The 16,214-nt window shown below is 37.8% G+C and overlaps 1 protein-coding gene and 1 non-coding gene across 23 annotated transcripts in view; one reads left to right on the top strand and one right to left on the bottom strand.

Moving 5' to 3' along the window:
* The window catches only part of PRRC2C (proline rich coiled-coil 2C), a 106,726-nt gene that overhangs the window by 73,283 nt on the left and 17,229 nt on the right, over positions 1-16,214 (bottom strand). For 16 of the 22 annotated variants that reach the window (XR_012422036.1, XM_005539987.4, XM_045392758.3 and 13 more), the window contains exons 2-6: positions 8,574-8,742; positions 7,622-7,799; positions 6,165-6,274; positions 4,953-5,078; positions 2,364-2,587 (exon numbers count right to left, since the gene is read on the bottom strand). Coding sequence is in view for 21 of the 22 variants with exons in the window: in XM_005539987.4 (XP_005540044.2) it covers positions 2,364-2,587; positions 4,953-5,078; positions 6,165-6,274; positions 7,622-7,799; positions 8,574-8,685 (750 nt within the window). In the remaining variant the exon portion in view is untranslated. The remainder of the gene's footprint in view (positions 1-2,363; positions 2,588-4,952; positions 5,079-6,164; positions 6,275-7,621; positions 7,800-8,573; positions 8,743-16,214) is intronic. The other 6 variants (XM_005539989.4, XM_005539980.5, XM_005539983.5 and 3 more) reach the window with 3 other exon arrangements.
* LOC123570983 (U6 spliceosomal RNA) lies at positions 233-336 on the top strand. Its single transcript, XR_006695189.1, has one exon. It is a non-coding gene; the product is annotated as a U6 spliceosomal RNA (small nuclear RNA).

The raw sequence follows: 16,214 nt of genomic DNA, 5'->3' as shown, positions 1-16,214 counted from the left end.
TGTCTCTACTAAAAATACAAAAATTAGCTGGGTGTGGTGGCGTGCCCCTGTAATCCCAGCTACTTGGAAGGTTGAGGCAGGAGAATCACTTGAACCTGGGAGGTGGAGGCTGCAGTGAGCCGAGATGGTGCCACTGCACTCCAGCCTGGGCATCAGAGCAAAAAACATTTAACAAGTAATTGTACTTAATCATTCATTTCCCTCTATTAGTCTAGAATGATTAAAAATAGTAATGTATATGCTCACTTTGGCAGCAAAATTGGAAGAATATAGAGAAGATCAGCACAGTCCCTGCATAAAAATAGCATGCAAATTTATGAAGCATTCCATATTTTAAAATAATACCACCAATATGAAGGAATGGAAAGTATGATGGATATTTAGGATTCAAATATTAGAAGTTAAACAAACTAAATAAATATGACCTAGATTTTTGTTTCCTATGAGAGTAATGAGTCTCCTGGAAAAGTAAATTTATGTATCCAGGCACATGTGACTTGCTTTACAACTTTACATTGGGCTGACAGTAAACAAAGAACGAGGACACCAAATCTAACTAATAATTTAGAAAATGTGGCAGGAGGGCAGGCGTGGGTGTAAGAGTATGTATTAAATGTAACTAAAGATAGAATCAACAAAATCCAAAATCTGAGGAACTTTACAGGTTAACAAATTAAAACAGATAAGCACCAAAGGAAACAGGAGATGGAGATATCTGTAGGTAACAAGATTCTTAAAAGAAGTATGAACCAATCTCAAGGAATGGATGTTGCCTGTATCCTAATTATGAGACAATTACTGGGACACTAACATAATATTCAAGAATATCAAGGAATTAGTTTTCTTTTAAGGTATGATAACAGCATTGCAAACTTTCTCCCCAAGTCTTTATCCTTTAAAATAGAAATATTTACTGATGAAATATTTAATATTTACTAAATATTTAATATTTACTAAAATAGAAATATCTTGGATTTGCTTTCGTAATCCAAAGTGGTAGGAAAAGAGCAGGCATGGTGACTCACACCTGTAATCCCAGCACTTCGGGAGGCTGAGGTGGGTGGATCACTTGAGGTTAGGAGTTCAAGACCAGCCTTGCCAACATGGCAAAATTGTCTCTACTAAAAATACAAAAATTAGCCAGGTATGGTAGTGGGCGGCTATAATCCCAGTTACTTAAGGAGGCTAAGGCAGGAGAATTGCTTGAACCTAGGAGGCAGAGGTTGCAGTGAGCCGAGATCATGCCACTGCACTATAGCCTGGGTGACAGAGCGAGACTCTGTTTCCAAAAAGAAAAGTGGTGGGAAAAGAGGCAGATTCACTGCACTGTTATCTTTATTTTTGCAGATGTTTAAAACTTTCCATTAAAAAAAAGTTTAAAGGCCAGGCGAGATGGCTCATGTCTGTAATCCCAACACTCTGAAGGGCCAAAGTGGGCAGACTACTTGAGGCCAGGAGTTCAAAACCAGCCTTGCCAACATGGCAAAACCCCAACTCTACTTAAAAACAAACAAACAAACAAACAAAAAAACAGGCGTGGTGGCACATGCCTGTAATTCCAGCTACTCAGGAGGCCGAGGCACAAGAACTGCTTGAACCCAGGGGGCAGAGGTTGCAGTGAGCTGAGATCACACCACTGCACTCCAGCCTGGGCAAAAGAGCAAGACTCTGTCTCCAAAAAAAAAAAAACAAAAAAAAGTTTGACAAAAATATTAAAAGCACACAAATAAAAACCTTGAAACTACAGCAAGTGTTCTTTATCTTTTTTTCCATGAACCACCCCTTTGGCAGTCTGATGAATCCTATGGACTTCCTCTCAGGAAAACATTTTAAATGCATAATGTAAAATACAAAAATATTGCAAAGAAAAACAATTATATTAAACAGAATTTTAGTGTAATTGTTCTCTGTATTTACAAAATAAATCTGTGGTATGGTAATGTATGTGTTTCTTTATTAGATCATTATCTATGGGTCTAATAATTATTTTGAAGTAATGTTGAATGTAATGTGATATGAAAATATCTACAATCTCTGTTAATAATAAAGACACTGCTGATAGTTCTGTGATTTGTTTCCTATATGGTACAACTACACTTACCCAAATAAAACAGCTAGGTGGTTTTGCTAAGAAACACTGCTTGGTAACCAGTTTCCCGGATAGCCCAAATGATCTCTATCTTCTGGTATTTACACCACGTGTAGTCCCTTCTCACAATACACCATACAATAAAAGAAAATGCTAATTTTTAGTTAGATGTTAACGAAAATAAAGACCTAAACTTTTCCCTGTAACAATTCGCTCCTCGGACCCCAGATCAAAAGCCTCTTGTTTGACTGCTTGTTCATTTAACAATACTCACATAAGGAGGCATCATAGCTCTATACTGGGAAGCGAGAGCAGCCTGCTGTCCATTCAGTTTAGCCTGTGGAGGACCACAAGCTATCCTCTTTTCCACCACTTTGAGGATATCATTTTGCTCTGATGTTCCAGCTATGCTTTCATCCTGGCCAGGGAGCTTTTCATCTTGATCAGATGACGAAGGTGAGCCAGCAGCCTTACCACCATCTCTCCAACAAGCAACATCTAGTATGGAAGCAGAGAAAAAAGGAAAAAGATAAAAATCTGAAAATGGAACAAAGTGAAACCAAACCAGGCACATTTCAGGAACATGAAAGCAAGTAAGCAGAGTGAAAGAGCAGGAAAAGTCGAATCCAGGTCCTACTAATGCTTTCAAGGTGTTTGGGTAGTAGTGACTTCCAAAGTGGAGAGGATGTACCTCAGAGGGTGTCACCACAAGCAAATACTGGGGTGGGAGAAGAAAATATTAGAACTTCTCTATGAGGCTTTAACAATATTTGGTATAGAGATGAAAATCACTGCTCTCCCTATATCAGATGGCCATGTTTCAGAGTGACACACCTGAGGTTTCCTGAGGGAAGGAAGATGGGACTTCTACAATCTGGAAGGGTTGACAGTGATATTCTCATTTGTCTGTTTCCAGTATATCATTGCTAGTTACAGATGCCCCCAAGTGAACGGACTGTGTGAAATTATCTGGTGTAACTACACTTAACCAAATAAAACAGCTAGGTGGTTTTGCTAAGAAACACTGCATGATAACCAGTCTCCTGGATAGCCCAAATTATCTTTATCTTCTGGTATTTACACTATGTGTAGTCTCTTCTCACAATATAGCAGGGTTGGTCTGTGTAACCTGTAGAATATGGCAGAAGTGATAGCATGTCCCTTTCCAGATTAAGTTATTAAAGACTGTGGGCTTCTGTCTTGGGTGGAGGATATCTGTCTCTCATCATTTATTCTGCAAAAGCCATGTCATAAGCAGCTCCACTAAGAGACCATGAAAGTAAAGAGCCAATAGCTACACCAGTTTGGAAGTATAGCCCCAGTCAAGTCATCTTTAGACAGCTTAACTGCAGCTTTGAGAGAGGAGTCCCTTGGCCAGAACCTCAAGCTAAGCTGATCCTGGATTCCTGACTTTCAGATACAGTGGGATATCATAAGTATAGTTCAGTTTGTTGTTTTACATTGCTAAATTTGTTATGCAGCAATAGATAACTGAAAATTCAACTGAACAAGAAAAGAGGAGTTGGCACATCTATTTCTAATACAAATGCACCAACCACATTATGACGCTTGAAAAATAAAAATAAAATTTAGATTTATTTAGATCTGATAAGAGCCAAAAAATATAAAATATATCAGGTTATTAGAAATACGGAATTTGTGCCGGGCACGGTGGCTCACGCCTGTAATCCCAGCACTTTGGGAGGCCGAGGCGGGCAGATCACGCGGTCAGGAGATCGAGACCATCCTGGCTAACATGGCAAAACCCCATCTCTACTAAAAATATAAAAAATTAGCTGGGCGTGGTCACGGGCGCCTGTAGTCCCAGCTACTCGAGAGGCTGAGGCTGACGCAGGAGAATGGCGTGAACCCGGGAGGCGGGGCTCGCAGTCAGCCGAGATCGCGCCACTGCACTCCAACCTGGGTGACAAGAGCGAGACTCTGTCTCAAAAAAAAAAAAAAAGAAATATGGAATTTGTAAACACTTCTGTCATAGATGAACCTCCCCATGTAAACAAGGTACTTTAAGATACTTGGTAATGACAATATGAAGCTATCACAATTAAGAAGACATTTAAAAATCCCTCAAAAATTTTATACTTCTATTTTTAGTTTTTGCTTTGTAATGTACATAAACTATCCCTCACTATCCAAAATTACTTGTTTCCTCAGTTTGAGCTCAGAAAGTGAGGAATCACCAAATATTAATACAGTATTAAGTATTGCTCAAAACTTGCTCAAAGCTTGCTCAAAAACTTACTAATATAGAAAAGTCCAAACATTGATATACATGAAAGTCACCTGGACATCTTGTTAACATGTAGATTTTGATTTAGGAAGTTGGATGCAAGGCCCAAGATTACACATTTCTTTTTTTTTGAGACGGAGTCTCGCTCTGTCGCCCAGGCTGGAGTGCAGTGGCCGGATCTCAGCTCACTGCAAGCTCCGCCTCCCGGGCTCACGCCATTCTCCTGCCTCAGCCTCCTGAGTAGCTGGGACTACAGGCGCCCGCCACCTCGCCCGGCTAGTTTTTTGTATTTTTTTAGTAGAGACGGGGTTTCACCGTGTTCGCCAGGATGGTCTCGATCTCCTGACCTCGTGATCCGCCCGTCTCGGCCTCCCAAAGTGCTGGGATTACAGGCTTGAGCCCCCGCGCCCGGCCAAGATTACACATTTCTAACATGTTCTCAAGTTATGTTGATACTGTCGCTGCAAAAATCACACCTGAGTAGCAAGTGACTATAGTACTAAGTATGCCTTTTCAAACTAGGCAAATCATACATACAACAGCAAGCAGGAGGTTGTATTGCAAGATAATATACAAATATGATCTCACTTTGTATTAAAGAGAAAGTACTCTTACTTGGTGGGCGTAAACTGGGTCCAGGTCCATAGTTGTCATCATTTGTTTCCTTTTCTTTTTTTTCCTGATCCCCAGCTGCCTGCAGGCTGGGAAATTCTTGCTGAAACTGACTATTCACTTGGATTCCTATAGATTAAAAAAAAAAAAAAAAATTAAAGGTAACTTTTATACTGAAGATAATACAAGCCACCCTTCCAGGATAGAGCTCTCTGCCTCTTTCTCATAAATTATTCCACATTTCAGTGATGACTGTTCATAGCCATAAATCTTTAAAATTCATCTAGACTCCTTTGAAAAGCTAATGATCAGCCATGAGGAGATGAAAGTCTAAGACAGTAATCTTCCAGCACCATTCCAGAGGACTCATTTAAGATGACCATGCAAGTGAAGAGCTTCTCTTGTTTCTCTTTCATTACAACTCCTTACATTTTCAATACCCATCAAATTCCTTTGCTAAGAATTCTCAGAATTCGTTCAAATCATATTACTGAAATAGTGTTTGATGAATAAAGACTCCAAGCTCAACATGAGGCTAAAATGCCTTTATTTAATTTACTGCTTCATTTACTTTACTTTGATTTAATTTACAGCTGAGATGACTGCACCTCACTATTCACCCAACTTCCTATCTACCTATTTTTTTAAATTAAAAGAGCTAGTTTTATTAGCTTGAGGGCCCAGATCGGTTCTTCCATAGAATGTTTTATAGACAGTCCCTGTTTTGAAAGTAGGAAAACTAAATTCTGCTGGGGATTCCATCATTCCTTGGGGAAAAGGGTAATATTACAGCAGTGGTGCTTTATGGCTACTTTCTAGCTCTTCTCTCAGGAAATCCTGGCAGCATGTCGGAAACAGGAGAAGTTGGGGACACAGTTGAAAAATGAGTATGGTTTCTCACAAACTATGCAATGGCTGGATACTTTGAAGGTACAAGCTTTGCTTGGATATGTAGATGTAAAGATAAAATAATGTGGGGCAGAGGGTATCTTAAAGACTCCTTTTCTTAACCAGTATCATTGACTCATGCATGGCTCTTGACACTGGAATTTAGCTAGCCCAAGAGATTTTTTAAAAAACCTTTTAAGAGCCTCGAAAGTATATCCTTTAACAATGCTTTATGGCTCTACCAAAACACAGTTCACCCTTTATCTCCTGCATGGCTGTTCAGTAACTATCAAGCCTAGGCAGTTTCCCCAACTAATGTCCACTTACCATCTCCTTGCCCACCTTGCTTGTTACTGGCCCATGATTTGGGAGCAGGTGCTACTTCTGGGGGAGCTGCAACCCCAGGTTTTGGCTGTGCTGGTGGCACTTCTGGTGTTCTTAAAAAAAAATATGAATCCATTATTTCAGATACTGTACGTGTAAATAAAATCAGTATTATATTTAAGGTAAATCTGTGTACAAATTATTTTGGCTATATGTTTATTCATTGGTAAATCTCCTATAAATGTTTTCTCTCTGCAACATTCCTTTAAATGATTTATGGCTATTTTTATCCCCTTTCATCTCTGCCTTTGAATAATCCAATGAGATGAGTTTTGCTTGTTTTCCATTTTGTTTAAAAAAAAAAAAAAAAACCACACACACACACTTTCAATGGAACATAGTTAACAAATATCTGCTTTGAAGAAGTGAACATTTATAATTAAAAATAGCAGTATAAACATACATACAGTCTGGAATGGTGAAATTAGCTGAGGGCTAAAGCTAAGCAAACTCTCCACCTGGAAGTCAACGGGATCACCACTGTACTTATTACTGTTATTCAAAGAGGTAACAGCAATCTGCCTAATACATTCACGTGAGTAAAAGGTATTTTGAAAGGCTGTACAGTTTTATTCAATTCTTGTAATGAGGTAATGCTTAAAAATAAGAAAGTAGTTAAGACGCTCACAAAATGCAATATACTTCTGGTACACTCATACCTATAACTGACTCAATACTATAAAATAATTTTACTACAGCTAACAAGCATAAGTATGTGATAAATTTCTACAGAAGTAGTCACATTTACTATACAAATCTCCCCAGGCAGGAGTATAGAATTTTGATAAGAGATAGGCAAGAAAACATCAAGTATCCAATGGCTTATCTTATTTTTTAAAATTACCACTATTTAGGCTTGGTCATTCAATTAGCTAAAAGCCTGGCAAAATCCTTGACACACAGAAGTCTAAATAGTTGTTGAAAGAACGATGACTAAGATGGACACTATTAATTCTATCCTAGCTTTCTTGCTAGAGTATATACAAATTATTACTTGAGCACCTATGAAACATCAGGCAATTTCAGTGCTAGAGATACACAGTAAATTGGCAGACAGACACCCTTAGTATCATGAAATTTAGGTATCAGAGTCAACTCTTAATCATATTGGAAAGGGAATACTGGAGTTGGTGGTAGTTAAGAGAAGGGGGAGCCTAATAAAGGCTATGATATAAGCAAGGTTGTGATTTGCAATTGTCATCTGTTCTACCCTGACAAATAGAAATACTTGTAATAGGGAAAATTAACCAAAAGTTACTATAGTAAAAAGACTTTAAAGAGTATAAAATATGTAATATGTAATACAGACAGCATGACACTTAGTAAATAGCAGGTACTCAAACATAAGTTCCCTACAATGAAAGGGGAAGGGCTTCATTCTTTAACAGACTTTGACTCACTTTTCTTCTTCATGTTGCTCTTGTTTTGATGCCCACCCTGTGCCATCTTTAGGTACAATATTTACATTAGGATCATTGCCTTTGTTTTCTGCTTTAAGACTCGGGAGGTTAGCAGGTGGAGGCATACGCCGTGAAATACCGACTTTTCCAAGACTCTGTAATCCATGTCGAGCTGCAACTAAAGATCAATAACATCAACTTTCTTAGAACATCTATTTTATTACCCATATTATTCCTCAAACAATATAGAAAAATAGGAATTAATGCAATCCCTGAATGATTTTCATTCATATATTTTAAGATAATAAGTTTAAAACTAAGCTACAGTTGCAACACAATTCAGTGTCGAAATCAAGCCATTTAACAGCATTTAACAGATTCCTTAAAAATTCTAACAATGCAATTCAATACACTACAGAAAACACTGATAATGCTGATATTTTTTCAGACAATCTATTTCAAACTCAAAACTTCGAATGTTAGAGAATAAATGTATTGATTTTATGTTCATAAAGAATACTGTTAATATGCCATACATGATTTTCAGTTTTCACTATACTCACTAGGTCACAGTATCTAACACACACACACACATGAAACATAGGACTTTGTCTAGTCTATAACTAAAAAGATACTAAATTCCCACTAACATATAGGTCTGTGCCTATCAATCTCATTGACTGAGTTTCCCCTTTAGAGCCATACAGTTCTTTTTTCCTGCTGACAACAGAGAAAAACAAAAATATTTTTAAAGGGCTCTATGAAAGTATAAATTTTCCATTACAAGATGTTTATCACACATTCTCTGAAAAACGCGTGCATGCATAAAAAGGCAAATGTAAATAGGGTGGTATTAACTTGGGTACATCCTAGTTTCTCATAGCAGCACGTGTATCACTTATGGTAACAAAACAAACCACGAAAAACATAAGTGTCACTTGATTTTACTCACCTGTGGTTTTCTGTGTTTCTAATGATTTCCCCTTGTAAGTATTAAATAAACTGAGTGTTGCATACTTTTTCCCATCCTTTGCTTTTGTGCTCTGGCCTGACTTCTCCGACATTTCGGTGGAAACTCATCGAGTCCAAAACCTCCTGCCACACCCCTTAAAACCCCAGTCCTTAAGATGTACATAAGAAAGAAAAATAAAGACGAAAAACTCAGTAAATTCAAATGTTCACAGAAATTCAGAAAAAACTTCCCATATCAATAATTTCACAGAACTTTTTAATACTGTCAAATTCCAATAACCAATACACAACAAAATTGATCATAACAAGCTATCATGCACTTGTGAAATATATCAGTTATATATGGTTTATAACTGCTTAACTCTATCATAGAGAATAAGGGTTACAATTCCATGCTGACATGAATAGTTCAAACACAGTGAGCCTATTGAGACTATTTTAAAAAGACATATTATCCAATTTAATATGCTTGAAATGACTGACATCAACCTTTGCACATGGAATCCAAATGACAGGAGGACATCTTCATTCCCCTACATACTACATTCCTAAATCATCAGGCAATATGTGCCCAACAAAGCTCTATTAATTTAACAGATTAGAACAGAAACAACATTCTTTGTTCTCTTCATTTTGTAAAAGGTAAAACATCTCACAAACACAAGGTACATAAAAATAACCTATTTCATCGCTGTGGACTAAATATTCAAAAATCAGTATGCATTTTTTCCAAAGCATATATAAAGTTCCCTTACATATGAGAAGTTGTAGAAATAAATAATATTTTCATAAGCATTCAAATACAAAGAGAATCCTCATCTTTAGAGCTAATGTACCCTCATCTTGGTGATGCACCCTAACTTAGATTATTAATAAATAGGAGAAAAAGACAAATTATGTCTCCTACTATTTCCCTTCAATTTAATGAAGTTGTAGACACATATCAAACTAAGGGTTGTTTTTGTTTTTGAGGGGTTAGTGTAGCAGTAGGGTAGAAGATGGCTAATTCTACCACAGAAACAATCAATCGCTAAAAACACTGAGAACTGAAACACGGGAGCCAAAGATAGTATAGAATAGGTATACCACGCAGAAAGCATCAAAGTAAAGCCTATATCCACTTTACTTTTATAAATTTCGTTTCATCTGTTAGTTTTATATTTGTCAATTACAGAATCAGCAGAGACGTCATTTTATATGCATGTAAAATGCCACCCAACGTTTGTATAGTTCCATAAAATTTATCAGGCATTCTCACATCTATTATCTCATTTCAGTCTAACAACTTTATGGTGTAGCTACTATCTTGATTTTTACACATAAAGACTAAATTAGATTGAATTTGAAACCAGGGTGTCGGGTTCAATCCATTACACTGTGCTGCCTCCTCCCACATAACAATGTAGATAACCATTTCGCTTTCCATATATACATTTACAATAAACCACCCTTCCTTGAGACAACCGGCAACCTGAAAAAAGACTGACCTGCAACCAAAAGGACTACACTAATACAATTTGCCACTACATGTAGAAGAACGTATACAATTAATTATACCCCAAGAGCGCTAATGATGATGATGATGATGTTGTGAAAAGAGAATGTACTACCAAAATCTATCCTATTGGCAAATTTACCAGTAACATGCACAAAGATATAGAAAGAATATTCATCTACAGTGACAAAAGAGAACAGTAAATATTCACTACCTGACAAAATTAAAATTCAAAGAGCTGTTTCATCAGGTGAAAAAAAAAGGAACTGATGTATCAAGAAAAACAGTCAACTTGCTCAAGTTATTTAACTAAGGATCCTCAAATCTTGGACTTTTCTGAATACCATTACTACTCATGCAACACTCTCGGTGGAGACCCTTTCTGTATGTTAGAGAGAAAGCAACATCATGAGAAAAGAACTCCTTAAACTTTCTAGGAGCAAATCTCCAAACCAACCTGTATCTAACATCCAATCTTTCCTTCCTACACCTACTGCTACTGCGGTTCACAGAACCATGTTTCCGGCCGGGCACGATGGCTCACGCCTGTAATCCCAGCACTTTGGGAGGCTGAGGCAGGCGGATCACCTGAGGTCAGGAGTTCAAGACCAGCCTGGCTAACATGGGGAAACCCTGTCTCTACTAAAAATACAAAAATTAGCCAGTCATGGCGGCAGGCGCCTGTAATCCTAGCTACTCGGGAGGCTGAGGCAGGAGAATCACTTGAACCTAGGAGGTGGAGGTTGCAGTGAGCCGAGATCATGAGTACAGCCTGGGTGACAAACTGAGACTCCGTCTCAAAAAAAAAAAAAAAAAGAACAACGTTTCTGAGACGTGATTCTACAGAAACCATGTTTCTCTAGAAATAGGATAAAAATGAAAATTCTCAGGTCCCAACCCAGACCTACTGACTCGAAACTCTTGAGGAAGGGGCCCAGCATTCTTTACAGCAAGTCTTCCAGACTGATTCTAAGACTTACAAAAATGTTAAGACCTACTGACTTATTATAAGCAGATATATTCTAAGCAGTGATTCTCAACTCTTGCTGTATACAAATCTGGAGGCAGGGGGGCAATTGGGCATCAACTCTTTTTAAAAAAAAATTCTTCAGGTGATTCTAACTGAAAGTAGTTTGAGAACCACTGCAATACATAAAGTTTATCTTTCTTCTCATTCCATTTAAGGTCAATCTTTCCTCTGGTGCTCTTCATCCTATCCCCACTTCCCTTCTTATCTAAACTCTTGTCTAGGAAATCTCATTAGCTCCTTTGGCTTTAATTACTAACTCATTACCTTCTGCTCAGTACTCCTGAGGAATATATCCCCACACTGCCTGTTTACATTTCTTTGTTTTGAATGAAGCTTCACCTTTAACTAGAACACAGGCATCTATTTCATAGCAAAACTTTAAGAAGCAAGCCTACTAAACATTCTGTCCAGCATAACAGAAAAATAATGGTTAAAAAATCAAATTGGGCTCGGAGCCGTGGCTCATGCCTGTAATCCCAGCACTTTGAGAGGCCAAGACGGGCAGATCGTGAGGTCAGGAGATCAAGACCATCCTGGCTAACACGGTGAAACCCCGTCTCTACTAAAAATACAAAAAATTAGCCAAGCATGGTGGCGGGTGCCTGTAGTCCCAGCTACTGGGGAGGCTGAGGCAGGAGAATGGTTTGAACCTGGGAGGCGGAGCTTGCAGTGAACAGAGATCGCGCCACTGCACTCCAGCCTGGGCAACAGAGCAAGACTCTGTCTCCCCCCCCAAAACAAAAGAAAAAAAAGAAAAAAAAATTAAATTGATGGTCAGTGTACAAAATAATCAACACTTGACAAAATGTAAATATGCTATAAGAACTCAACAAATCAAAGAAGCCCAAAGAGTAAAGCTATGAACAGACAATTCACTAGAGAAATATTAGTGAGCAAGCGTATTAAAATGTCCAATGTTACAACTAAATAAAAATCAAAATAAAATGCCAAGTTCAGCTTTTCCATATTCTTACAAAGGAAAACAAAGTAGTAATACACAATTTAACCACAGGGTTATAGAATATCCGATTTAACTCTAGCCATCACAGAACACTCAAGCTTAAAAGAATCATAAAATGAACCTTAACTTCCCTACTTAAAGACAATACCAATCCTTCTCAATAACATGTTAAACCAATTAAATACCAGGACCAAGTTTGATTTATCCCTAGAATGCAAGACTGGTTTAACATATGCAAATCGATGTGATATACCACAGTTTAACAGAATGAAAAGTAAAAACCAAATGATCATCTCAATAAATGCAGAAAACCGTGTGACAAAGTTTAACATCCTTTCACGATAAAAACTCTCAACAAAATAGGTACAGAAGAAAATTCCTCAACATAATAAAGGTCATTTATAAAAATCCCACAGCTAACATCATAACCAATGGGAGAAACCTGAAGGCTTTTTCCTGCGATCTAGTACACAGTTAGAATGTCCACTTTTACCATTTCCATTCAACACAGCGTTGGAAGGACTAGCAACAACAATCAGACCAAAAAAAGGAATACAAGGCATCACAAATCAGAAAGAAAGTAAAACTGTCCCTGTTTGCAGATGACATGATCTTTTAAGTAGAAAACTCTAAAATTTCACAAAAACTGTTGAAACTAATAAATGAACTCAGTAAAGCAACAGGATACAAAATCAACATACAAAAATCAGTTGCATTTCTTTTCACCAATAACAACCTAGCTGAAAAGGAAATCAAGAAAACGATTCCATTTACTAGAGCATCAAAAAGAAGAAAGTACTTAGGAGTAAATCTAACCAAGGGAGCAAAATACCTGTACACTGAAAACTACAATTGATACAAGAAATTGAAGACCCAAATAAATGTAAAGATCGCCCACATTCACAGACTGGAAGAATTAATATTGTTAACAAGCCAGCAAAGAAAGACCTGAGAGGATCAGAGGGGAACAGTGCCTAAAGTTCATAAAGGGCTGGGAATAGTACCTGTTTCACAAACAAGACTAAAAAGATGACATGACATGCTTCACCAGGCATTAGGTAGAGTTGTTCTTTTTTTGGAGACAGTCTCACTGTGTTGCCCCGGCTACTTAAGTACAGTAGTGCGATCTCAGCTCACTGCAACCTCTGCCTTCTGGGTTCAAGTGATCCTCCTGCTTCTGCCGCCCAAGTAGTTGGGACTACAGGCGTCTGCCACCACGCCCGGCTAATTTTTGTATTTTTAGTAGAGATGGGATTTCACCATGTTGGCCAGGGTGGTCTCGAACTCCTGACTTCAGGTGATCCACCGTCCTCAGCCTCCCAAAGTGCTGAGATTACAGACGTGAGCCACTGCACCCAACCCAGGTAGAGTACTGAGCAAAGCCTTGCCTCCAGCAGTGGGTGAAAATTACCCTAATGTAAATACTGCTCTGATCTTGTCTAACAAATCTTTTCTTCTTTTTATGTTAAATAAATGAGATGGGATCTCACTACATTGCCCAAGCTGGTCTGAAGTGATCCTCCCAACTCGGTTCTTCCCAGTAGGTGGGATTACAGGCATGTGCCACCACATCTGGCTTGTCTAACAAACCTTAAAGCCACACTTGAAAAGATCAAACAGTTTCCCAGTAACTTAACTGAATCCCAGAATCAAGTGGGGTTGGGGTGGGGGGAATCAAGCAAGTGAAACCAACCCAGTCTTGACTATTGATGTTAGAATTAGTGGACAAGAATGTTAAGTTATTTTTCTTATGTCACCTTGTCTAAGAAAAAGCTACTTTATAACTGTATTCTATATGTTCGACAAGCTAAAGATTGAATACAAATAGACATAAAAGACATCAAAACGTAGAGAAAAAAATTCACCAATTGGTATTACTAGCATTATTAGACACTGCCAAAGGTAAGAATACTACAGGTTGCAATCCTTTATGAAAAAGAAAACTCCCCTTTCCAAATTAAACATTAAACACACACACACACACACACAAAGGAAAAAAACAGTGAATCTGAAGCCATCAATAGAAGCTATCCAATGGGAAAGATAAAGTGAAAAAAGCTTAAAAAAAAAAAAGGACCTTAAGTGAACCTTAAGACAACTTCCAACAGCCTAATCTATGTGTAATTGGTGTTACACATAGAGGGGCTTGACAAGCTGAAAAAATAATGGCTAAAATGGTACAAATTTGATGAAAACTGCAAACCCAGACCCAAGAGACTCAACAAAGCCCAAGTCTAAGAAGTATGAAGAACCCACACCAAAGCCTATCATAATCAAAGTATTCAAAACCAATGATAAAGAGAAAATCTTAAAAGTAACAAGAGAAAATAGTTACTTTACATATAGAGAAACTGAGTAACAGCAGAATCCTCATGGGAAAAGGTGCAAGCAGTAGAGCTACATGCTTAAAGTACTGAAAGAAAAAATAAAAACAGAATTCTACATGCAACAAAACATCTTTCAAAAATAAAGACAAAATTGGCTGGGCAAGGTGGCTCATGTCTGTAATCCCAGCACTCTGGGAGGCTGAGATGGATGGATCACTTAAAGTCGAGACCAGTCTAGCCAAAATGGTGAAACTCTGGCTCTACTTTTCACCAGTGTGATCATAGTGTGTACTTACAAATGTAGGTGGCATAGCCTACTGAACACCGAGGCTATATGGTATAGCCTATTGCTCCTAGACTTCAAACCAGCACAGCATGTTACTATACTGAATATTGTAGGCAACGGTAACAAAAGGTAAAATATTTGTATATCGAAACATGTCTAAACATAGAAAGTGTACAGTAAAATGTGGTACCATAATCTTATGAGGCCACTGTCATATATGCGGCCCACTGTTGACTGAAACATCATTATGTAGTGCATGATGTGGATGCAGAAAAAGCATCTGACAAAAACCAACCCAGTCCTTATTTGAAAAACAGAAACAAAACAAAAATCCTCAATAAATAGGAATAGAAGGGAACAGTCAAAAGTTTGAATATGCTTGCCCTTCTGTTCCTTTCAATGAAGAGAAATGAGGCAAGGATATCTACTCTCTCTTAACACTTCTGTTCAACACTATACTACAAGTTCCAGCCAGCAAAATAGGAAACAACAACAAAAAAATCAAATTGGAAGGGATAAAGTAAAATTGTCTTTAATAGTTAGCATTGTACGATCACATATATAGAAAACCTGATGATATCTTAAAAAAACCTACTAGATGGGAGCTTACAAGAGCATATAAGATCAACACACAAAATTCAATTGTATTTGTATTCAGTACTAAACAATTAGAAACAGAAATTATATATAGTGCCATTTGTAATAGCAATAAAAAATGAAACACGGTCAGGTGCGGTGGCTTATGCCTGTAATTCCAGCACTTTGGGAGGCCGAGGCAGGTGGATCACCTGAGGTTGGGAGTTCGAAACCAGCCTGACCAACATGGAGAAACCCTGTCTCTACTAAAAATACAAAAATTAGCCAGGCGTGGTGCAGCGTGCCTGTAATCCCAGCTGCTCAGGAAGCTGAGGCAGGAGAATCGCTTGAACCTGGGAGGCAGAGGTTGCGGTGAACAGAGATCATGCCATTGCACTCCAGCCTGGGCGACAAGAGCGAAACTCTGCCTCAAAAAAAAAAAAAAAAAAAAAGAAAGAAAAAGAAAAAAGAAAAGAAAAAAAAAGAAAAAAGAAATACTTAGGGATACATCTGACAAAAGATATGTAAGACCTACACACTGAATACTACAAAACATTATTTAAAAAGCTACATAAACATGGCATAAGAACATATGCCATGTTCATGGATCACAAGACTCAATATTAAGATGTCAATTATTTTCAAATTTATCTACAAATTCAAAGCAATCCCAAACAAAACCTCAGAAGAAATTTATTGGAGGAAAAAAGTTGTCAGGCTGATTCTAAAATTTATAAAGAAATGGTCTGCCTCTAGAATAGCACCACCGCCCCCACCCCCACTCCCACCCCGCCAGCTTTGAAAAGAATGAAATTGAAAGGTGAATAGTACTTGCTTTCAAGACTTAAGGCACAGCAATGAAGACAATGTGGTACTGGTGTAAAAATAAGACAAATAGATCAGTGGAGCAGAACAGAGTCTAGAAATATATATACATATAAGCATT

The sequence above is a fragment of the Macaca fascicularis genome, chromosome 1 (genome assembly GCF_037993035.2).
Source record: "Macaca fascicularis isolate 582-1 chromosome 1, T2T-MFA8v1.1".
In the NCBI taxonomy this organism is placed as follows: domain Eukaryota; kingdom Metazoa; phylum Chordata; class Mammalia; order Primates; family Cercopithecidae; genus Macaca; species Macaca fascicularis.
Note: the sequence above shows the minus strand (reverse complement) of the source record. Positions and strands in the feature narration are given on the sequence as shown.